A 24,725-nucleotide genomic window follows, 5' to 3' on the forward strand; every position below is an offset into this window, starting at 1 on the left:
CCTGATGCACAGGTACCATTGCCTTTAGAGCAACCGTACGAAGCAACCTGCTTCCATCATCTCCTTTCCCACCAAGGCGACGCACGCTTGACAACTGCAGCAGCTAACACTCACAGGAGGACTTTGGTTTGGAAATAACAGTTTAGAGGCTGAGACCAACTGGCTCACACACGACCTCAGGCAAACCATTCGTTTTTATACGTGCCTCAGTTTGCCTAAATTTGAAGTTGGCCAGTTTAAGTCTGTGATCTTGCAGTAACTCAAGGCTTTTGATCCGGGGGTGTGGGGGCATCATTATTTAAGTATATTTAAAAGAACATAACTGGTGTGGTGACCTTTTCAAGAAGTTACAGACAAGTTAAAAAAATTACAAAGAGAGCCAAGTGATACAGAAGGAAAAATGAAATACCTTTTAAGACTACTTAACAGGTATAGCCATAAGTGATTTTAAGCCTATTTAAATTCAAGCACCTAAGACTAAGTATCTGAGAAGAGTCTACAAAGATTTGTACACCAAAAAGACCTCCAGCAAAAACCTGCTATTGTAATTAGCATATAGGCATCTTTAACATAAGACAAATGCAAAATAGGTTGCCTTTTTATATATAAAAAAGTGACACCAGAGAACGCTTACAAGTGAGTTTTCTCCTTGTCATAGCAATATTACTAAAGCGCTAGACCTCGGCTGGGAGATTTCGTTAGTCTTCTTCCTCAGAAGACAGGCGCCAGACTAAGGCGAAGAATTATTAGCATCTCTTATTATTAGCAAGAGCAGGAAGGCTCACATGGCAAATGTATAGCGAAAACAAAGGCCTGTGCTATTAACAGCCAAATGACGGAGTGAGTCCTAGGGCACGGCTTAGCTCGGTCCTGTGATCTGGGCTCCGGAGCGACAGTCCCAAACGCCCACGCTCTAAATAAAAGCTCAGGCCCCAAAAAGCAGTTAATCTCGCAGGAGGCTCCCTTGGGGCCTTAGAGCTCACAGCTGGCCCTCCCGTTTCGCAGCCCCACTGCTGCGGCAAGGGAAGCAGCAACAGGGCAGAAGCAGCAGGTAAACCCTCACACTGCAGAAACAAAACACGGCCGCGGGGCAGGGCCATCCGGGGAGGGCAGAAACGATGCGGGGCACATGAACGCACACGTGCAGGCACACACGCAGCCTCCGCTCCGCGGCATTCAGGAGGGACTTGCTCCTGCTGGTGCCTGGCTACGTGCCTCCAACAGCCAAAACACACTCATCAGGGGGAAAAAAGCCCACAAAACAACCAAAAAACCCCTCACAGGCAGAGACATTTGTCTTTCAGGTTTTCATGACTAAATGCCATTCAATAAACTAAATTTGACCTACTCGTATATTTTAGCACATAGTTCTAGCGACAGCTGTCCTGTCTCGGGAAGATCCCAGCCACATTTCTGGCCGGGGTTTTGGCTTAATTAAGATGGCAGAGGAATCTGTGTCAGGTGCAGCACTCTGCTCCCTGTAAGTCAGGGCAGGTCTTTGCAAGTTTAACCCCCGCGTGATGAACTCGCATGCGGCCTCCTCTCACTTACTCAGAGCTGGACTACCTGCACAGAGAGTTTTCCACGCCCTGCACTGAGACACCCCACACCAGCACAGCTTTTAGGCAGAGGGCAGCGCGAAGCACAGGCACAGCGCTTGCAGGACGCTGCTCCTGGGAACAGCACCGTTGCTTTCGCATGGTACAAAGCCAGAAGTAAAATACCGTGGTGGCCCGAAGCTTCAGCGTGTGCATGCCCAGAGCCCAGAGCATGCGGAAGCACAGAGGGGACAGAGCCCAGGGCATCTCCAAGTGGCCTGTGCTCAGCCTGGCTTGCTGGCTGCTGCCTTGGTGCTCCAGGACTCGGTGGTCTCCGGAGGACTGTGACCACGAGCCAAGCACTGTGCCCGACGTGCTGTCTGACCAAACGAGCCTCCTCGCCAGCGCACCAAGGAACACGGCCCGGGGGCCAGAGCAGCGCGGTTGTCCCCAGGAACCCACTCCAGCTGTGCTGGGCCGGTGCTGATCGAGCCCAGCCGGAGCTGGGCCGACCTTGCAGGCACCGTGGCAGAGTTTCAGCCCCGTGCTTTTGTGCCACTTTGCGGAACAGCTCGTAAGTCATGCTGGGACTTGGAAACCGAGGAGGAGGGTAGAGCTAATCCCTGCGGCTTGGCAGGAGCCGGCTTGGGCACAGCTGGCCCGGCTCTAGCCACAGCAGGCCGGCAGCTGGCAGGGGTGCGGGCATGCCCCGACGCTGCCTTCCCAGGGCGTTCCCTGCCCAGGGCAGCGCATCAAGAGCAAAGCCACCGATGCCCAGAGAGGTGCCAGGATGGAGGCCTGCAAGTCCAGACCACGCGCTAAGGGCAAGGGGTGGGAATCCGAGGCTCACGTGGCGTCTGCTCTTTGCTCCTCCCTTTCAGAAGTATCACAGAAGACATTTAAAACAAACCAACATCTGGCACAGTTTCTCTTGGCACCATTTCAGTCAAAATCACTGCCATAAAGATGCCCCTTCCTAAGGCCATCGGCTGCATTAGTAAGGACAGGCACTTCTCACGGAGGGGAAAGAGCAGGACAGCAAGTGACAGGCCCGTGTCCACCGGCACAACGGCACAGGCTTCAGGAGGTATTTCCAGGGCTGGACGGGAGCCACTCGCACTGCTGCGAACCTTCTTTGGCAGTGCCAGAAAAACTCAAAGGAAACTTCAGAAAACACTTTATGCAAACACTCACACACACACACAAAAGCATTATTATTTAACAGCGAATTCTTTTCTTCCCCCAGCCCCCCGCCGCCCCGGGGCCTCCGGCTGCCAGGCTCACCCCGAGGGGAACGCGCTGCCCTTGGACCCACGCCGCCAGCAACGCGGCAGCTCCCAACGCCGTGCGGGATTTATGGATTCCAGCTCCCTCGTCAAAAATAAATCAAGAACTACAGGAGGGAAAGCAAAGGAATCAAAGATTTAAAGAGCAGAATTTCTATTCGGACTATTTAAAGACTGAAACAGCAACACAGCTTCAACCAGCAAAAAATGCTGAGCTCTGCAGTTCTGCATTTGTTATTTGCTCTTCTGCTCAGCAAGGGAAAGGACCCCAGTGACATTTACACGAAGAGTAACAGCAACATGAACTTGTTTCTCAGATTCAAACCACCAGCCTGGAAACATCCAAACCTGACTGTGAAGGTTTGGGTTACAAGTCTCTTAAAATACAACATCAAAACAAAAGCACCTTTCCTTTTCTAATTACAAAGATGCCTGGAGGCAGTTAGGGGTGAGCCATCTGCCAGGACGGAGCGAACTCCTGCCCCATCTCAGCGCTCCCGCCTGGTTCCCATTCCTGTCACAGCCTTTTTTCCCCGGGAACCTTCCACGCTGAGGGCACGATGCCAGACCACACTGGTTACAGTGCTGATTGCAGCTCTGCAGTGTTTGGGGCTTCTGTCGTCGTTGCCGTGAAGAATTCAGAAGCCCTGAGAAAAAAGAGGCAGCAGCCACAGCCCGGCTCTCAGATGCGTTTGTTTGTTTCTTTAAAGAGAGACTGAATTATGGGGAGAGGGAGGTTTTAAATAAGTGCATGGTATAAATAATTGCAACATCTGTTTATGATCCTGAGACAGCAATGCAACATGCCAGAATAAGACTTGAGAAGAACCAGAAAACACAAATCAAGTGAAATCCAGCAGTTCTTGCTGAGCTCTGAAATTTACTTCCTGCCTTGTCCTTAGAGAAGCTGATGAGATCATTACAGATTCCTGCCTTGCGCTGGGTGGCATCAGTTATTGCGGGAGAAACAGAGCAGACTGCTAACACCCTCCTCTCTTTCCTTTAAGCAGACACCGTCAGGCAGGAGTGGCAGCTGGGAGGAAGTCAAATATGGAGCATAATGTCAAGGAAAGGACTCTTCCCTCCTTGGGTTGCATGGAAAAAGCAAGCGCCCCGTCACTCGATAGGGGAAAGAGCCTGTCGCCGCTGCTGGGAGTCTCTCCAGAAAGGACAGCACAGCACCCAAAGGGACGGCCGCCTCTCGGCAGGGCCGCGCCGAGCCCGGCGTGGCGGCAGCTCGCCGGCACAGAGCTGTTTCGGCCCGGAGAGCCGCGAGGGACGTCTCCAGCCGCCCGCTGCCTCCCACCCAGGCTAGTCCCACCAGCAGCACCTTGCCGCGTGCGCTGTGCGGTACGCGGGGGAGACGACCTGCTTCCCACACCCTCCGCACGCACCTCCTCACACCCCGCTCTCTCAGCGCCTTCCCCCTCTCGAATCACCCCCCCGAGCATCTGGGCCAGCCCTCGTTACCGTCCTCGCCCAGGCGCAGGTCGCTCTGCGCTGCCCCTGCCTACGCGCAGCTCGTGGCGGCTTGGCTCCGCGGCAGCTCCACCCGGCACCAGCCTCCCCAGAACCAAACCCTTCCGAAAGCTCCCATCCGGGCCGGGCCAGGCCCCCCGCCACAGGGGAAGCTCTGGGATCCTCAGCGCAGGCCTTCACGGCCAGCTTGCCCGTGGCAAAAGGACAACACCCTGAACCCCTTCCCTTGCAACACGTCAGATCAGTATCAACGCGTACAGGGAAAAGGCACTGGATCCAAGCGTCTGCAGGCGAGTCTTCTAGGGCGCTGCTGCAGCCTTTGAGGCAAAGGGCACAGCCAAGGAAGAGGGCAGGAGAAAGGAAAGCAAACCCGGGGGAAACAGTCATCCTGCAGTCCTCAGAAATCAGCTCGAAACATACCTGCTCCTTCCAGCTCAGTCTGCACGCACATGAGTGGAACAAGTGTTATGAAAGCAGTCACCTGCCTCATACTGAGGAAACACTCACTAATAACATGGAAACCCATTAAGATCTCCCTGCAAAGGGTCTTCTACACCACGAGTACCAAAAGCGCGGTCACCTAGCGAGTGTGGAACGCAAGTAGCCAAGAATTACAGGTCCGGAGCTCAGAGCTCCCCACAGATTGTGTTTATTCCCCAGCGGAGATGTTTCTTCCGCCTAGAGATATGTTAATTCACGCACTGACAGCAAAGCTTCGCAGCCAGAGATGAAAGCCCAGTGCCTTGGTAGAACAGAGAAAATAAAATATTCAGTGGGCTGAGAAATTTCCACATGGGAAGGGGCGGGGGGAGAAGTTGGCTTCTGTAAGCAAGGCGGTTAAATATGTACCTTAGGATAACAAGAAAATGCTTGTTTAGGGAGACCAGCGTTCTCATTCCACACTCCCTCCTCAAAGGCGTAACAGAGCTTCAAAGAGCCGCCGGCTCCGGGAGAGGCTGGAGACACTGCAGGTGGATCAGATCAAGAAGATCCTGGATTCTTATCGGCCTCTTGCAGCCACTCCAGTTAGGGTAAGCTGCCCTTACTGGTTCCCTCAGCTGAACCGGCTGCCGCAGTAGTGAGCAGCAGGAATGGGAATGCTCTGCACGCTTTTCCAGCCCAGAGACTGAAAAGCCAGTTATTGTATTACGTTGCCAGTCACACACCGGCCTGAGCCCGTGTTCACCCCCAAATTCAGCTACCATCCATCACGAAGATGCAAACACACACACGCGCACGGACAAACTCCAAATTCCTCCTTGGGGAGGAAAGGACATATGTTCTCCCAGGACAAGACAGGACATACGCTTCTTAGCTTGGTCCGAGCGTTGGGGGCTTGGTGGGGAGATGCAGCCTGGACACACCAGAGCCTCGTGGGACTAAGCGTGACACAGCCGGGGCACTAGGTGACAATTCACGCACAATCTGTATGCTTTGAGCGCAGCCTACAAGCTTTGAGCCAGCAAATGCAATCAGGAGGGTTGCAGTGACTGGTACATTTAAAGCCGCACACCAGCTGAAGCCTAAGTGGCTTGCAGGGACCCCAGGAACCAGGCAAGGCACCACAGGCTGACACCCACTAGCAGGTGGAGAATGGGAATTGCTAGATACACTACTAGCAAGAACCCACAGCAAACAACCTCTCAGCAGCTAAACGCGTTTGATTTCTCCTGGCTATGTCGGAAAGCCACGCCGAGGCTGAAGGCAGCGCAACTCTAACATGAAGATTGATGGCGTGCGGTGCTAGCCCCAGGATTCGTGCTGCTATCCTCCACAGCATCGTTCTCGCAACAGCACGGTGTTCTTTTACAGGGGCTCTCAGGTCACTTCTAAAATCTCATTAAATCCTCTAACAGATAGCTATTTTTATTAATTTTCCCCTCTGTGAAATGAGAAAGTATGAACACTAATAAGTAATTTGTTCTGGGCAAGAAAAAGCAGCAGCAGCTCTAGAGATCTATAAATTCAAAGTGTCTTTACCTCGTAAGCTTTCCTTAGCAGCACCCATCTTGCTCGAGCAAAGAATGGAGCAGAGCATATATGCATACTTATTTTAATGGCAGCAAAAAGTGTTAGGTGCTAGAGAGCTCAGCCTGTTTTCAGAAATTACTTTTCTGCAAGTTGTTTAGCCAGTCTAAGGCTGGTTCACGTGAAGTCCACCACATCTGTACAAATAGAAAGATCAAGTGCCATGCTGATTCCTGGATGCCCACCGCAGCAGACCCAAACACAGGGAAGAGGAACAGACACAGTCTGTCAGAAAACTGGTGAAAATTAACTCCTGGCCATATACAAGGGAGGGGTGAAGCAATAACTAATTCCCTGACCACTGCTATAACCGATTGCTCAGCTCATGAACGGACACCTCTTAGCACAACCACATCACAGGAAGACACGCTGCTGCTTGACAATAAAGCTACGAAGGAGCAAAGGTGAAACAAGGGCTAGGCTGGGAAGAAAAACTGCACCGCGCTCGAGCAGAGCGGCTGGCTCAACAGCGAAAGAACAGTCCTAGAATCAGCAGAGTCCAACAATTTCATTGTAGTGTCTGTTACAAGAGAAACAAAAAAGTGGTTTTTTCATACCCAGAAAGCAAACCAAAACACCCAGTCTGGAATGCAGCTGAATCTGGTAATGACTGGGTTGGGAGCTCCCTTCCCAGAGGCCTTGGCCCTTTCCATGCAGCATCTACATAGTAGCTGGTTTTAGCTTGGAAAACAGCTATGGAAACAAGGCAGGGGGGTGTGCGCACCCATGTGCGTGGCTTTAAGAGCTTTGGAGCCCATCAATCACTTTCAAGCAAACAATAATCATGCTTATGAGAGTTTATTGTGAACAGGGATTTAAAGGGGGACAGAGATCTCATCAGGACCCCAACAGACAGAAATGCTGCAGCAGGAGCAAAAATGTTACTAGCCCGAGAGTCCACCCAAGAGTCTGCTGGTCCTACAACCCCAGGAAAAGCTTTAGGCAAAGCCAGAGACACAGATGTGTAGGAAGCCAGCCTTTGCTAAATCCACACTTCACAGAGCTACTCAAGGAGCACGCATTTTGCCACAGTCCCTTGATTCACCTCTGCTCCACTCTGACCACCTCCACCATGGTGAGCAGGAAGCTAATTCCTGCTTTGGTGGAAATCCTTCAGGGCTTAAGACAGACTATCAAAGGGTACAGAGTCAACTCCATATACTGGATTTGAACTGCACACCTTCACTGGCCTGAGACAGGTGTTGAGGATATAGAGAAGACAAAGACACTCAGAAGTCTGCCAGGAGTGCCCAAATTTCAGGAGCAACTGGACATCTCAAGTGAGCCTTTCAGACATTTGGAGGGCACAGTTAAGAGGCACCTGCAATCGCCAGCCCCTCTGGAATGCCTTGGTTCTAGTTGCAAATATGCCATAAAGACAGATAAACTTACCAGGCAGCCAGGCTGTGTCTCTGCTTCTCCAGCAGACAGGTAACAGGCGTTCACTTCTGCCTCCTCCCTGTCCAGGCTGCAGCGGTCTCTCCTCGGATCTGCCCTGTGTGACTCAAGCTGCCACCTTGGATCTGTTTCACCCTCCTCAAGCAGATGCCTATGTTTTGGCTGGGAGAGTTCATTAAGGACCAACACTTCATCACTGCCAAAAAGTCTGTTCTTGTTCGTGACATAGCACCTGTGCCACACACAGTCCTCTGCGAAGCTGATAACGCTGGGGTGGTGCTCCAAGACTCTCATGGGGAAACGTGAGGAGTCATCTTCTATTGATGCACAGTTGGGTTCGTCCTTGGGATTAGGCTCACTGCACCTTGGGCAGGAAAAGCCACAAGCAGCTTCGTCTTCATTGCTAACTGGAGAGTATAATGTCAGAAGCTCATCCTGCTGGCCTGGAATAAAAGGCAGCTTTCTTCCGTAGTCATCACTCTTGGTATCCATTGCCCATGAACAGAAATCACTGCCTGATGAAAAAACTGGCAACGCAAAAAACAACTTCAGTTAGTTCTTCCTTAGGTAGAACCATCTAGTAGAAGGCATTTATTTTGTTTTTCCCTATTTTCTTGCTCCCTGTTTCCATTCCATTCAATTGGAAAGGGATGTTTTTATTCAAGGTATGTCCATATTTTACTCACTGCAGCATCTGAACTCTTTTGTTTTTAACATTCCAGTACTCTATAAAGCATAGCTAGCCTAATTTTCAAAGAGGTCCACGGGTGCTTTAAAATACCTTGTATATATTGGAATAAAAAAAAAGTGGCTGTAAGTTCTATAGCAGTTCCCTGCATGTGTTCTACACCAACACTTCTTGCAAAAGATGATATGCATGCAATTTCACTAGGACCACTGTTTAGTCTATTCCCACATTTTCGCTTTACATTCCTTATTTTTCTCTTAAAACAGGGCACTCCTTTCACGACTTTAGAATGAGCTTGTGTTTCACAGTATACTCTTTATCCTGCCAGTATCATGGAGCTGGGGGAATAGATGGGGTTTGGAAAGGCCTCGTTGAGACATGTTTCATTTGGACTCTGAAGTTTTGTTTCATGCCAGTGCAGCATAGGAGAGGTTATCGTAGCACGTGACACGAGCAGCTGGGGCAATGCCTTCTACGCGTACAAGGGACAAGTTCAGCTGAGATAGGTATCGATTGCTCCATTTTCTCCTCTCCCACGTACAGGTAAGACTGGCAACGCTGTGTTGAGAACAGTCTCTCCCATCACAAGTCCTATGGCAAAAAGGAAGTATCAGTGCAGCAGAAGTTTGCCCAGCTGCTGTCCTCCTGCATCTGTCTTACTGAAAGACGACTTCAATCCCTAAGGCTCTTATTGACATTCAGTTCCCTTCCTTCATTGTAAAACACAAACAGCAGATTTATCAGAAACAGACGGCTTTGAAAGCCCAGATGTATAAATGTGCCAGGCACAGTAAGGCTGTAACAAACTGAACAAAACTCTCCCTATTCATTTTCCTGTACAACTGAATAGCTTTGAACTCTGAAATACATGCATGCAGAGGGTGACAAGGGTCAAGGAAAATAACCAAGGTGGGAATAATGAAGCCATACTTCCCACATTGGCAAGTACACTTTTATAGCTTCTTATTCTTTCTAGTACTGAGAACAAAACCTAGAATAAACCCTAGAAACAAGCGTTTCCTTTCTTCTGTCTCTCAAGGACATGTCCCTTGGCACGCACGCGCACACACACACACAGCCCCCAGCGCACACACACACACACACACACACACACACACACACACAGCCCCCAGCACAGCACTTCAAGTTCTGCCAAGCACTCCCTCCAAGACAAAGATGACAGCAAAGCAATGCAGCGTCCCTTAGTTCGGTCAAAAAGGGACAGCCACAGGTATATTAGCTCCCTATCACATTGTTCTCTTTTGCGATTTTATTTTATGTCTCCATTCAGATACCTGCTTTACTCAATGCAGTGTGCCAGGTCCAGCTTACCTTTGCTGCTCTGCAGAAAATTTCTCCCTGTCAACACTGTTTGGTGGTTTCTGAAGTGAACATGCCAACGCACACAAAACCTTTGCACGGAAGAGGAGGGCATGCAGTCTTTCCCCTAGGCTGAACAGGGACAGCATGAAGATTTAGCAATCTCAGGCTTTGCTTAAAGCTCCTGCAGCCATTTCATCAATCACCTGTCAAGGGAGCCAAAGGTCAGAAATTATGGGTTTGCTGTGACAACAGCCAGTGATCTTACCGGAAAAGTCACCTGACATTCCTCATTTTTCAATTGTTACTAAAGTCATTCATGTGCCCTAACATACAATCCAGCACACACAATATTAGCCTTAAAAGATTAGCTTTCAGAGGAAAAGAATGCTAAATTTAAGCTTTATCCAGACAGAGTGTAGTCACTAACCACTGAGCTGCATGCAAGAAGGCCTTCTTTTGGGAGGAAGAATTGCATTTTCAGTGCCGGGCTGCACTGCAGCATGCAGAAGGACCCAAAGGCTAGATCCACTATCCTGGACAAGAGCCACACCGCTATGCAGAGCTGTGGGCATGAAGAGCTGCCAGAGGCAAAACCGCACTCCTGTCTGCTTGCCTGTGAAGTGGGCTGCGACTGATTCACTACCACGAACCTGCATGAGGCACCCTGCGAGCACGGCATCCCCTCCCTGAACACAGCAGCAGCATCTCAGAGGGGATTGCAGCTTTGCCTCCTCCTGCCAGCCTGGAGCGCCCGGAGTTTCCTTTGCCCAGCTGCTTTCCCAAGGAAAGGTTCAAACTGGAACCTTTCAGCTTTGCCCGGGTTGTGAGCTAGCTCTGTCTGATACCAAGGGCTCCTCAGGGTTGGGGGCAGGGGGAATAAAAACACCTATGCACACACCCTTTATTTCTGGGCTGTGAATTTGCATTTCATAACATTTGGACACATCAGTTAGCAAAAAACAAAAATAATAAAAAAGACACACAAACAACTCCCCTCCCCTAAACCTCCTAAACATGCTGGTAAAAACCGAAGCCTCCAACTCCCAGGGCTGCAGAAGGTTCCCCAGATTTGCTGCTAAGAGACTTCAAGCACCACCACACACTGCCCCAGACGCTCACCACCCTTGGAGCAGCTGCCGAGCTCAGAGAAGCAGGATGTTTCCAGCCCTGCTCAGGCCCAGCTGCCCAAGCACCTTCAGCAGGTGGAGGTCCCCCCTTCCCTGCAGCACAGCTGGGGTCTCCTCCTCCTCCTCCTCCCCCCCACAGCAGCCCTGCCACGCACCACCCTCCCGGGCTCCGCAGCCTACCTGCAGGCAGGCTCACCCTTTCCCTGCCGAGCAGGGAAGTCACAGAGCCTCTGCCGCATGTCCCCAGAGACGAGGGCTTGGACTGCCTCGGTTTCCCTCTCTGCTGCAGCGTGTATGCAACGGGGAAGGTTTTCGGTGCACTCGTATTTCTGCTGCGCTGGAGGAGGGCAGAGTCATTCTCAAGCCTGGATCTCCAGGTGTAGGAGCGCAAAGTTGATTTCTTCCCAGCAGCAGGCAGTTAAGCACGCTTGAATGCTTCTGGCATCAGGCAGAAACTTATTTTCAGCTGCATTTTCCTCCACTGCTGTTTTGCAGGAAGATAAAGCTGGTTTTAGAAACAAAACATGATTCCTGTAAGGGGAAAGGTAGAAAAAAGAGGAAGGATTCATTATAGAACAGATTTCCCCTACCTTCCCAATCTATGTGCTGCCCTCAGAGCTTTTTGCTAGATACCTCCACTTTGGGCTAGGTCAAGGCCACCAGGAGAAAAGACCAATTTTGATGTGACAAGAGGAGCCTGAGAAAACGTCGACATACATCCTATTTGTAGCGAGAGAAATATATGAAGCTTCCTCCTTAATTGTCATCCTACCACTTTGCAAATACTGATGCTGTGAACCCATACACTCTAGTGCTCAGCACATCTACATTAGAGAGCAGTTTGATGCTGATGTCAACTGTATTTCTGTTCTCACAGCTGCAACTGCCATGGCTGACTGACGAGGATTTTGCCAACTTCAAAATCCATTTGCGTCTTCCTGTTGTCAGTGACACTTATGGGTTAACAGTTATCATCTCATTTCATTTGTTTGATCTCCAAAAAGATAAAACTCAATCCACACAAGACTAATGCTAACAGCTTTTAACCACTTTAGACTAAAGCTGAATTTGAAACAGTGACCTGGAGGCAAACTTTCAGCTTTGGGATAGGAGACAAATTCCTGATACATTCTTCGTTAAATTAGAGCAATGTATTCCTCTGTATAATGAAGGTCTCCTCAGAACAGTTTTTAGGTGCAATATTTTTGCTTCCAAAGGCAAAGCTACATAGATTGCAAACACTACTTTTGCAAAAAAATCAAGCTTTTTGACACTTTTGATACCCTTGATAACACCTCTTTTATTAATACGCAAGACAGACTGCTTGGATTACTCTAACATTGCTCCAGAAACAAAATTTACTAACTCCTGCCTCTGTGTACCTTAAAATTTTGCTAAGTTTGTCACCTAACAATAACTTGGGCAAGGGTAAAATCAGTTGCACTGAGCAATTGTTTCAAGATTTGCAGAAGTGTAACAGGCCACTACAATTTAGAGCATAAACACATCCAGTGACCAATAGATGGCAATAATGCAAAAAGTCTTAATGATTTCCTATACACAGTTCTAACTGAAGTTACTCGAATGCATATGTTGATAGTTATCATCCTGGGGAAAAAGACACATTTAATGATTTCCCCTTTGCCACAGTAAACAGTCCTTTTAAAAAAAACTCTGCCCCTTGTTAAATGAAAAGCAATATTCTTGCTAAAAATACAATAAATATTACAGAAAAGGCAAACTAGATAGAGACTCTATAGCATAAAACAAGTTAGATACTCACAATTTTTAGTCTGACAAGTTGGTTGTGCCCCAACTTGGAACTTCAGAATTCATTTCTTTGAGACTGACTACAAGCAATTATTCTCACTAAAAAGGAAAAATTAAAAAAAGCAAAAATTAAAAAAAGCAAGTCGTCACATCTTAAATCTCTTTCTATGGAAAAAGAAAATGCAAGAAAAAGGGGAAAAGAATCCCTTTTGTCTAGATCACAGTTAGCATTTTTAAGAGACTGCAAGGTCATGCTGCCCTCTTGTGACCATCAGGAGTTTGGGTTTTTTTTCTTTTAAACTGAAAAACTGACAGCATTTAAAGGTGTAGTTAGTTATGGACCTTTTGCTTCTAAGTGACAATTCATCTGTGACTACAGAATATTTTTGGCACAATTTAAGAAAAAAAAAAAAGCGAGTGAAGAGGGCCCCCCCAAAGTGCTGCCACCTTCCTCAAACAAAAAGTTCTCCAGCAAACATGCCAGGTTCCTGGAAAAAAAAATGCCCTTTGCAGCACGATGCAGCAGCGCAAGACCACAGACATACCTTTAGGTTATTGCCTCAGATTCCGGTACTAGTCAGTAATATTTTTAAATTGACATTTATTAGCCACCTTGCCATCAAGTTTCTGCTCCTTCCTTATCTGTACACCTTTAATTCAGTTCCCTCCCCTTTAATCACTGTGTACTTAATACCAGTAAGAGTCGCTCAGGTGCGTTTGTATCTTTGACGTGGTTACCGAGACCTTCCTCCCCGCGGCAGCAGGCAGCGATAGCGAGGGACTGCCTGCACAAACGCAGGGTTTAAGGGCAGGCCAGCGCAGCGGTTTATTCAGCCTAGCAGAGTCCGTGTAACCAGAGAGGTACAAAGGCAAGACTTAAGCACGAGCAAGCTGATGCCATTGCTCAGCCTCAAACAGTCCTGGAGTGCCTGCTTGTCGGACGTGCTCCGCTCTAGGCCTACACGTTGCTAGACACTGGAGCAGGAAGAAACGGTGGGCAGGGACTTGGGGATATTCTCACCCTTCTATCTTGTTGGGCTTACGGACGTAGCGCTCCTCTTCAGTCTTGTCTTCACAGAACCCAAGCATCACTGACGCTCAGGCATACCTTCTCATGGACCTGTAACAAGCATTTTAGGGTGGGATTTTTTCCACCCAGAACACCAAAACCCTGGATTCCCTACCGCACATCAAGGTGTACTGCAAAGGCCCAATATAGAGAGATCAAAATTCTGATCTTATTCCTAAAAACCATTACTACAACTGGGTGAAACATAAGAACATCAAATATTCGTATGTCTGTAACAGCAGCTATGTTCTAGCAGAGAGGGGAAATAAGGATTTGCACCTTACACTGGTGCTTCTAATAACAGCTACTAACGCACCAATGTGCCATACACACAATTTAAATGCTCAGAAGCACTCTGTGGGTAAAAGAGTAGAGAATTCAGCTGTTTTTCTGCCCCACCTTCCTTTAATTCACCCCATATTGCCCAAAAGGCACATGAAACACCTTCCTTTGGACCAAGTACTCACAGGAGTCCTTTCAGAGTGCCTCAACGCCTTCGGAGAGGGGCTCTGTGCCCCAACGGAGCTGCCTTCCACGCAACACAGCCAGACCCTGGTAGCTCAGGATACACAACGGACAACGCATTCCAAACCAATTTTAAAGATTAACACTAACACGGGCTGCCGGAAGTACAGCATACACAGTACTTTCAATCCGCACATAAGATCGTCCACATCCTTTTCAGAGTATTTTAATTTATCAATATTAAAGTTAAAACAAGTTATTTGCCTTTTCATTTCTTCAACAGATCAAAATGAAATTCGCATACAATTTATCACTTGCAGTTGCTGTATCAAAATATTAGTGGGAAAGAAAGCCTGGTTTATGTGTCATAAGATCATCTGCTTACCCTACAGAAAAGTTAAATACTTCACTAAGGCAAGAAGTCTGCTTTTCCCCTTGCTACTCTTCCCTCAGCCAGCTTTAAACCAAAAAGGTTTACCTTGAAAAGCATGACAATTGAATTATCACACGTATTTTCGTAACATAAATTAAAATATCGTTGTGGATGCATTTTTGGAGAAATACGAAAAAAAAAATCATACAGCGGATATGATTTACATTATATAACTGGCTGAACAAGATAAAGCACCATTCAGGGAACAGGCACTCTCAGCTCTTTCATACATTACTTTAAAGGAATATCATAAACATGAATTCTAAGCAGTCTGTGAATATCAAATAAGCTTGAGGTACTTCACCTGCCTAAACCTGAAGTTTTTCAATCATTCTTTAATGTGCCTATATCTAGTTTGCTTTGGGAACCACCTGTTTGCTAAGGGGCAAGGTGATTCAATAAAAGCAGTGGCTCTACGAAACATCAAAGTTTGGCTGAGGCACAAACTCTAGTTTTGGCTTCTCAAGTGACACAAGACAGTTAATCCTCAATCAATCAATTTACGCTCATTACCAGAGATGTTTGCTCTCTTAGCCTTTTTTAGTAGTAACACTTTACCTACAAGAAGGGCTGAAGTTTTAAATAAAAAGGTTATCTTCTTCTTCAAGTGGAAAGGCCAAGCCAGTTTTAGTGAAGCTTTACCAAAACTGGTTCTACCATTGCAATGGGGAAATTATTTTCAACAAGATATACTGCATACTTTTAACCTTCTTGGCATCAAGCACATTTCACACAATGCAAAGTTCAGAGAAGCAGGGTGAATCTGACAATGAACTACAGCAATGAGAATTCCTGGCTGAGAACAGAAGCATCCCTTACTCACTTTTCTAGAGAAAACAAGGAAGAAAAACAAATAAACAAAAAACTCCACACAAGACATGTAACTTTATTCCTCTGGAGGCATGAAGTCTCAGAAAAATCTAGTTCCCTATTTGCATCCTGCCAGCTAAAACTTTATGGCAAGTTATGTCTCTAGCAATATAAATCTATTTGAAGATTTTACTGCTTTAGAAAGTGATGGTTTCCAAACTAAAGGATTGCCTTGAGCCAAAAATCAAACCTTCACCATTCAACTGGCATATTTCTACCTACTCTTTCACATTAAAAACACCTCTCAACTAAAAACCTCAACAGCTGGTTTAAAAGTGAATCTAGTAAATACAAAAGTAACTCCCTCCCCCCAACATAAGCCAAGAGCAGTACATTACAGAAGAAGCCATCATGAGGCTTGGATATAAGTCAAACAAGTAAGGAAAAAGCTCTCATTATTTTTGTTAATGCCTCTTTCAAAATATTCTTCCTCCTTTTCAAAAGGATGCTGAATCAATTAAGTGTTACTCCAATTACATATTTCAGATATAGCATCAGCTTAAGCCACGAGACACACTGGAAATTACGTACTACAGAGATGGAATTCCAAGGGTGCCTACAGAAGCAGCATTCAATCCTTGTACTGCAGTAGAAAAGAAGAATTTGGCTCAAAGAATCCAACTGTATTAGCAAATAACTTTACTATCCTTCTTTTTCCCTTGACTATTTCTTTTCAGCTTCATAAAGCTAAACAAATGTTAAGATGAAGTGACAACTGCACGCTTGAAAATTCACATTCTATATCAGTAATAATTTATGCAACTTCGAAAATTCTCCATTTCCATTTTATATCTAAGTATATGAAAGGCTATAGCTCCTCTTGCAGCAACGAAGAACACATACACACCAAGGTGTAAGGAAGGTAGCAAAAACAGCTTTCAGCTTCACACACTCGCTGATGACAACTGTTCTGCATCAAACAACGGTCCCTGCAGAGATTAACTGATTTTCTCCCCTTCCCTCTTCTCCTCACTCCCAGAAATGCAAAATGTACTTAAAATCTACATATTTAGAAATTTCCATCACAGCTAAAGTATTTGTAGTGTTTACAGCAGAAATTCCACTTTTATATTTAAATAGAAATCAGGCATATTTACATCTCAACAGGATCCACTTAACCAATTTCAGGTCTATTTGCATTACTACAAGAGAAAGGAAATACGATGCTCATTTTCAGAAAAAGTGACATTTTAACAGCAGCTTTTTCACCCCCAGATGTTCCGAAGCTCTTTCCTTGTATTGCTTACTGAAAATAATAGGTGACAAAAAATTTCCGTACAATCTTTAAAGAGCAGTTCTCCAAGTCTTAATTTCTAGGTTTGAACATAAATGGCACAGCCGGACACAGTTCTCCAGGCAGGTTACATAAGTGTACCTACGGTATCACAGAAGAAAGCCTCCGTTCCTTTTATAAAAAAGTACTAGACAAAAAGTTCATAGAAAAGTTTCTTATTTCTCTTTAGAGGCAAGAAGAAACAATTTGCAAAATCATATGATTTATGTTGAAACACTGTCCATGTAAACAACCAAATGAAAGTCACATATAAGTAGTTAAGACCAGAATTTATATCCTACTTCATAGCAGCCACTGCCTTCATCAAATGAATTTATTTTCTGTCCTCAAGCCTGTTTTTAAAACTTTGGGCTTAAGTCCTTGTTTGGTATGTTAGCATCCAAAGACCTCATGTATCAAAACCTAAACTCCACAAAAAACTTTTTGTATATACATTACTTTGTACTCTCCAGATGCTCAATTTTCTGTTGTAAATACGCAGAGCGATAGCTACATCCCTGTTGCAAAACAGTCTTGAGTGTTCCTCCAGGACTGTGACTCTCTAATCTAGGGTCACAAGAAAAAAATCTGTAACTATCCAGTGTAAACACACTCCCTTCTCACAAGATATATGGATCAGTCAGTGTAACTATAGTGTTCAAGGCATTTGGTTAAAACACACTTTCTTGACATGTGAAGTGGCTGAAACATAAATATACATTAATATAAGCAAAGGCAGTTCCCTTCTGCCCAGCTCCAGTTAAGTGCAAAATGGACCCAACTTATTTTTTTTACTAAAATCCAATCTCGAAGTGAAAGTTTATGGTCCTATTACGTACTTAATATACATCCCACCATTCTGTACATGAATGAATTAAAAAGAACAGGAGTCAAACACACATCTTACCTACTCAACACATAACAGCAAATAAGTTCTATTATTTCATAAGGCATATTCATCTTCGGCGAGAATCCAAGCACAAGCAAGAATTCTGCTAAGTTATGTGATCCTATAACTTCATCTTCATCTATCAAACTTCAAGAAGTTCCAAGGTCTCCCCCTTCTATTCTTCAGGCAGAATAGTCCCTGTCATAGTGGGTATTTTTTTTATTTTTATTTAAAACTTAACTAAAGAACAGGGCTAAATAAAAATCTCAGTAGCTGGACTTCTGTATCTTTCAAGAAGAGGGACAAACAAATGACCAATTTTGCAGTTCTCAGGCTTTATCCCATAACCTGTCTTTTTACAATATCTATCTATACATACATATAAATTAGAGATAAAGCCACGATTAACTGCAGCATTCATGAAAATCTTCAGTCTGTTTTACAGAGTCTCTTTTGATCTGATGTCACTGAGGTGTAAAGGTGAGAATCATCCAGCTGATAACAAAGTAGAAGAGAAAGATGGGGTAAACAACAAGAGCTTTGCGGTTTGGAGGCTGACTGTCTGCCAGGAAAGCCGTAGATGCTGGTGACAAAGAAAAGGAAAAATACGTGAAATGTGAACAGCATAAAACTAGAAATATATGATTCATCGCAGATGCTAACAATTTTAAATTAGGATCTGCATTATAATGTTAAGTTTAAAGACAAAGAGTAAAATTGAATATTCCATTACTTAGTTCCAATGGTCTCCAATCACCAGTTAAAACTTCCTTTATCATATAAAAAGATAAATGCTGATTGACACTAACAAGATTCAGATTTACAGATTGAGAACAAGAAGAAATAACATAAAAGTACCTGTATGAACGTAGTGTTTTCTAATGGTATTTATAACATAGATCACCACTAGGCTCACACTGAGTTTAATATTAAATTGTTTTTCCTCCAAGGGCAATTTGCATATGACTCCCCACCCCACCCCCAAATATCAATGAAAGCAAAGGCTGAATCTCTGCCAATGCAAGAATTGGAAGAACTATTTCTACAGTACCTTGCCAACCTAGGAAACAGACCTTCAACTACGATACCCTCTGGCTTTATACAGCAGAATACATGCAGATCTACCTCTAATCATCACACTACTCAATGCACATCATAGTGTTATAATGCTAATAGGTACTTACCTAATGTTGACCAGCCAAACATAGCTATTACTACAATAAGACGTACAATGAAGCTGACAGTCCCAGAACCTGCCAGCAGTACCAGCCTGCACACCAGCATCGCTACTGTCAGGGGCAGGACACAGTAACCCAGAACACACAGGCTCTGAAAAAAAGATCTAGAAACAAGTGACAGAAATGGGAAAAAAGTCAGACCAAAGCACCACAAAAGTTCCAAAAATTGGAGCATTTTAACTGCTGCTATAAACCAGCACTCACATAGTTCCTCCAAGTAGCTTTGAGTTTAGTGTGATAACAACTGCACCAAACCAGATGATGACAAAGACCTCAGCAAACTGGGGGCCTCCATCATCTTTGCTATCTGCTGATCCATCCTGAAGCATCCTGTTGAAGGTAACAGAAACAAAAAGTCAACAGTTGATGACTTGGTTTTTGCAAACTAAGAATAGATGACAGATTAGGAGTCCAAGACATTGATTCCCAGGTAAGTTGCAGAACAGCTATTTTTGCAGAACACCTGTCTTCTGATTTTTGGTAGTATCCTCTATTTTGTATAGAAAAGAAAAAATGATTTTTGCTCAGTTGAAGGCATTTCAGTCCACTTGTTTTTGTGGACCATATAGGAATATAAAGGAAAATAAAGTCACAGATGACAGGCTAGACAATGAAAATTAAGTACAAAGAGTTTGATAAACTCTCAAAGCAGCCAGTGCACTGCATGATAAGACCAGTAAACCTTAAGGAAAGCTTAATATAACCCCAGAATACATACCACATGTATAACCTAGAAAAGTGAGCATGTGCTGATTTGAAGAAGATTTAAATTATGTTGTACAATGCAGATATAGCTACAACAACCTTTTGCTAAATGTTTTTTTGTATGCTGAGTATGTACATGGGACACAGATTTGTAGTCAGATGTAATACATTTATTACATGAAGTAGCACAGCTGAACTACTAAACATGCTTTTAAGCATGCCACCTCTAGAGCACATCCTTTTACAGCTTAGCAAAAGCAAGGCGTGAGAGACTAATTCCCCTGTGCTTCCCCCACCATCAGCAGGGAGCAGAGGGAGGGAGGGACAGATAAGCAGACACACCCCTTCAGAGGGCTATTCAGAATCCCTTAATTTGACCCCCCCTTCAGCTGGTCTCAGTCTTTCTTCCTCTCCATGAGGGTAACAGAAACTTTCCAGGAAGTACAAAGAGGAGTTAAAAACTTTGGACCTCATCCATGTATGAATAGGCTATCACAATTTATGCATTGGAAAAAAAAATTGTAGCTATCAGTTAAAAAAAAAACATTTCGTAGGATTAAAGTGCAACAGTAATACTAGTTTCACATCAAACTCCTCCATTCTCCATCCTGAACAAAACTACTGTGCAGGAAAAGTTATTTTAAACCCTTCCCCAGATGTTCAGTTTCTCCATATCTGAAGAAAGAATTCAAGGTATAGAAGAGGAATCTGCCTTGCGAGCTTCCAGATTTTGCTCCCCCCACCCCCAGGTCCTTACCATCTCCGTAACCATTTCACATACAAACATCGCCAATAACAAAGAACTCACAGCTCAATGCAATGAAAGAAGGAAGAAAGCAACATGCACCTTAAAAAAAAAAAAAAAAGTTTCTTCCTAAGGCAAAGTAAGTATTTACTCTTACATTCTAAGACCTGAACATACTCTACATCTCTGTTCTCTGGATGATGCAAGAGCTAAGTAAGCAGATAGGCTTACCTGAGTTAATTCAAGTTTTGAATATTTTATGATTGCAAAAGTATCAGACACATGCTTTTGCTTTTTTTTCCCCTGAATATTATTGCATACGAAGCACAAAACATTTCATCTGAATACAGTAAGGAACAAGTATTAGAATGTGATGTCCAATCTGCGGCTCTTTAGGAGTTCACACCCAGGTTACACCTCACGCTGGGCTGACACCAACGCAGCCTCGCCGCGCAGAGGCTGGTGGGTAACCCGAACCTCTGCTATGGCTGCAGTGATGCCACAGGTACCGAGACCAACGTTCCTGTGCTACCTCCACACACATCTGCACACATCTGCCCAGCAACCCCGGGGTCACAGTCATCTTCCACCTGTGAATTACTCCAACAGCTCTCCAGGGTACCTGGTACACACACTGCAGCTCCTCGTTATACAAAGGCTTTGGCGTGCAGCTCAGGACCAAGGAAGTTGGCCAAATGTGTTAGAACCAGACACAGCACGAATCAGGATAACTTTCAATAAAGTCATTCCTAAAACAGGGGATTAGGAAAAGTTCGCTCTTATATTCTAAATTTAAAGGAGGAAGGTCTTAATGGCATTTAAGTGTCAGAAATGCATTTTGTAAGAAAACCTGGAAAAAGCACTGTTTGTAGAAGACCAGACATGTATCAGAAAAACTTAACTTCAACAGATGTAATCAGGAATCGTTAAATTCTCATTTCCCCAATGTAAAAGACTAAAAGACCAAACCCATCCACTGCAGGTACTTACAGTGCAAGCGAGACACAAAGCACCAATGGGCCCCAAAGATCCCCTGTAGGTAAAGGAAAAAAAAAAAAGACATCATAGAATGATGTTCCGTTGTATTCTCCTTGGAGTGATAAAGCATCCTTTTCTAACTCCTGATACATCATTTTCCACATTAAGCTTCCTTATAATTTTCTTATTTAGCATCTTACATATATATATTATTGTATACAGAATACAATAATTTATGCAAAGGCTACTAACTCTTAAAGCTACTTGTTCTATATATTGACACATGTCCCGTTTTAAAAGATCCTTGACACCACTCCGATTTTCCATTATTCGGCACTCCAAAATAACAGAGAGAACATAAAATGGACACTTTATTTCCCATTCCAGTGAATTCTTCCCTCTCAGTAAAAGCAAAGTCTGTAGGCAATATGGTCTTTCAAGATTTTGAAAATCTTCTGATACGTACAGTCTCTAAGGAGTGCACTGCTCTTTTTCGGATACATGACATGCACAAATTTCTTCCCAACAGCCTTTAGATCTCTCATCTGAAATAAAGGAGACAGTTTTAGCATATCACTTAATAGAAATTACAGATCACACCCAAAACAAAGCAGAAAGAAGTCAAGCAGCATCAACTTTAAATCAAGATAGGATCTAACCCAAAAACTTCTGCAGCATCCCCTGCAGCAAACAATACCTACGTTTTCTACACTTCTTAACAACCACAATAATGTACTATCCTTTAATAACATCCAATTAAGAACAATAATTTGTTTGCTCCTCTGGGAAAAGAAAGTCACCAAAAAAATCCTATTAGGGCAGCTTTCTCCCAAGCATCATCTGAGACCTCTACATTTGCAAAGATTTTCAGATCACAGAGAAACTTGGCAGTTGTAATTCAGATTTTTTTTTACCCACAAGAATTTATTTTACAAAGGTATCCCCCCAAAAAAGTAAAAGTCAAGGGAAAAAAAGACAATTTTTGTGTAACACTTGGCACAAAAGATCTGTAAAACACACGAGTCATTATAGATACAGGCACAGAATATAAACTCACAATGGTATCCCTAACAGGTTCATCCAAAGTGGAGTAGTCTTCATCAGGAGATTGAGATCCAACAGGAACAGTAATTTCCCCTTCCACTGGAATATCTTCAGATATTGACACATCTGAGAGACCTGCAAACTAAATGTTTATGAAACCCTCAAAAAAAAAGAAATACAAACCAGCTCACGTTCACCTCAGGTGTTCTTCAACTAAGTTTAAGATAAAAATGACTGGTCAGAATTGTAAGATACAACATTCAAATAACAAGATCAACAATGAAGCCCAGCCAGGGTCTGGCTGATTAAGCAGCTCACAGTCTAAAAAGGTGCTCTATAAATGTGCAAAGCATTTCTGTTGTCCTCAGTAACTCCTCTGTCTCTGTGACTTGGATTTCCCTCATTTATTTAGATAGTAACAAATGAAAGCAATTACAGAGCTTGCATGTGCTTTATTATGATAAAAGCAACATAATGCCAGATAATTGTACAACAACGGCAACGCGTCTGAAAGCGCTCGGCACCTTCACGGACTCCAAGGGAAAACAGTTAAGGAAAAAGCGTACACACTCGCCTTCCCGGCATGAGGCCGAGATGCTGAGGCCGCGCACGCAAACAAAGCCGCTCCCCCCCACCAGCCCGGGGGAGGCGTTAGAGCCCTCGAGCGCCCGGAGACGGGGAGCGAGCAGGGGGCAGCGGCGCCGGCACCGCGCCCCTCCGAGCGGGGCGACGGAGAGGAGCGGAGCGGCGCGGGGCAGCACGGCCCCACCGCAGCCGCCGCCCCGGGCAGGGGGAGCGCGCCCAGCGCCGGGCGGCAGCGGGGGCCGCCCCGGCCTCTAGCCCGGCCTCCGGCCCGGCGCCCCCCACGCCACCGTGGCCCCGGGCCCCATCCCCCCACGCCCATGGCGGGCCCGGGCGCGCGGCCGCCCCGCCCGCTCCAGCCCGGCGCCCCCCGGAGCGCCCGGCCCGCCCGCGGCACTCACCAGCGGCTTCGCAGCCCCCCCGACCCCGCTCCCCTCCGCCGCCGCCATCTTGGCCCCGCCGCCACAGCTGTCGAGGCGACGTGGAGACGGGGGCTGACGTCATCAGCCGGCGCGCGGCGCGCGGCACTGGCGTCACCGGCGGGCTGAGCGTCCATGGCAACGCGCGGGCGCCGCCCCCGGCCTCGGGGAGCCGTGGGGGCCGGGCCGGGCTGGCGCTCACTGCCTCCCTCCGGCCGCGGGAGCCGGGGCTCTGCCCAGCGCCCTTCCCCGGGCGGCTGCAGGCAGCCGGAGCCTGCCGGGCCGGCAGAGAGCGCGGCAGAGCAAGGGGAGGCTGGGCGTTAGGTGGCACGGGGGGGACCCGCCGCCGCCCTAAGGCCTAACCGGGGCCGAGCGAGGGCCTGCGGGTGTCATCCTGCTCCCAAAGTAACGTCTGGGTGAAAGAGGGCTTTGCCGCTGTGCTGTGAACAGAAACCGGGTGGAAGATGATACAACACCTCACGGCAGCGCTGAAGGCCCTGAGGCACCGTGGTTTAAAGGCCCGCTGTGCACCTGGGGTCGCTCGACCCCCTGTGCGCGACTCGGCACTTACTGCTGGGGCGCGTGAGGTTTCTGTGGCCCCAGCCCTCAGTTCGCCAAGATCCCTCTGGACTGAAGCTCTGCCGTGTGCTGTGGCAGCCCCCCCTTAGCTCCCATCGCCCGCGGCTGCGGTGCGCTCTGCGACACCAGGCAGGTCCATAACGAAGTGCTCCCTGCGTTACTGACTACCAAGCACAGACTGAGTCATTTGCTAGTACCTTTCCGCTGGGAATCCTGCCATTTTTCAAGGCTGCTCTTCAAGCCCTTATTTCCTCAATTTAAAAATCAAAATTCTGTGGGAAATGGTGTGAAGAGACTTCAGAAGTGAAGCTGTATTGCCTCCGGCTCTAAAACGTCATCCTTAGTTACTGCATCATAAAAGGCAATCATGTTGGACAAGCAACATAACAGCGAAGAATGAAAAACGAGGAGAGTAACCCAGGCCATCGGTTCATTCGTTTTCATAACCAAAAGCCTACCCTCACGCTGAACACGAGGCTCGCGTGGCTTTTCCAGCTCTGAGCCTAATTGTTTAGTTGAAAGGCAAGAACACATCGGTTAACTGGGGAATAGTCCTGCCTCCAGCTTGGTAAGCAGGACAATTTATAAAAGTCTCCCAAGCACCACACTGTTTTCCCCACCCGTAACCCTGGCCTCTCCTAACAACCCCAGGTGGACCTAAAGATGGAGAACGGCTGGGTGGAGCTCCAAGGCAGACATTATCCACGACCAGCGCGAGGGCAGCCCTCATCCAACGCCTTGCAGCGGACTACGTACCCAAGTGCCCGGGTGCTGTACTCCTTGGCTCTCCCAGTCCCAG

The 24,725-nt window shown here is 46.2% G+C and overlaps 2 protein-coding genes across 4 annotated transcripts in view; both read right to left on the reverse strand.

Annotated features, from left to right (window-relative positions):
- Nucleotides 1-9,922, reverse strand: part of STARD8 (StAR related lipid transfer domain containing 8) — a 106,396-nt gene extending 96,474 nt beyond the window's left edge. The window contains exons 1-2 of one of the 3 annotated variants that reach the window (XM_064518479.1): nucleotides 9,750-9,922; nucleotides 7,724-8,256 (exon numbers count right to left, since the gene is read on the reverse strand). In XM_064518479.1, coding sequence (XP_064374549.1) covers nucleotides 7,724-8,256; nucleotides 9,750-9,852 — 636 coding nt within the window. In that variant the 5' untranslated portion in view covers nucleotides 9,853-9,922. Of the gene's footprint in view, nucleotides 1-7,723; nucleotides 8,338-9,749 lie in introns of those variants that run through there. The other 2 variants (XM_064518480.1, XM_064518481.1) reach the window with 2 other exon arrangements.
- Nucleotides 9,923-15,470: 5,548 nt separating this feature from the next.
- YIPF6 (Yip1 domain family member 6) lies at nucleotides 15,471-23,452 on the reverse strand. The gene is made up of 7 exons (XM_026096047.2): nucleotides 23,330-23,452; nucleotides 22,360-22,488; nucleotides 21,769-21,847; nucleotides 21,315-21,357; nucleotides 19,079-19,204; nucleotides 18,821-18,978; nucleotides 15,471-18,219 (listed from the first exon to the last, which is right to left on the reverse strand). The coding sequence occupies exons 1-7, from the start codon at nucleotides 23,375-23,377 to the stop codon at nucleotides 18,101-18,103; spliced, it is 702 nt and encodes a 233-aa protein (XP_025951832.1). The 5' UTR covers nucleotides 23,378-23,452; the 3' UTR covers nucleotides 15,471-18,100.
- Nucleotides 23,453-24,725: the final 1,273 nt, after the last annotated feature.

The sequence above is a fragment of the Dromaius novaehollandiae genome, chromosome 11 (assembly GCF_036370855.1).
Source record: "Dromaius novaehollandiae isolate bDroNov1 chromosome 11, bDroNov1.hap1, whole genome shotgun sequence".
Taxonomy (NCBI): domain Eukaryota; kingdom Metazoa; phylum Chordata; class Aves; order Casuariiformes; family Dromaiidae; genus Dromaius; species Dromaius novaehollandiae.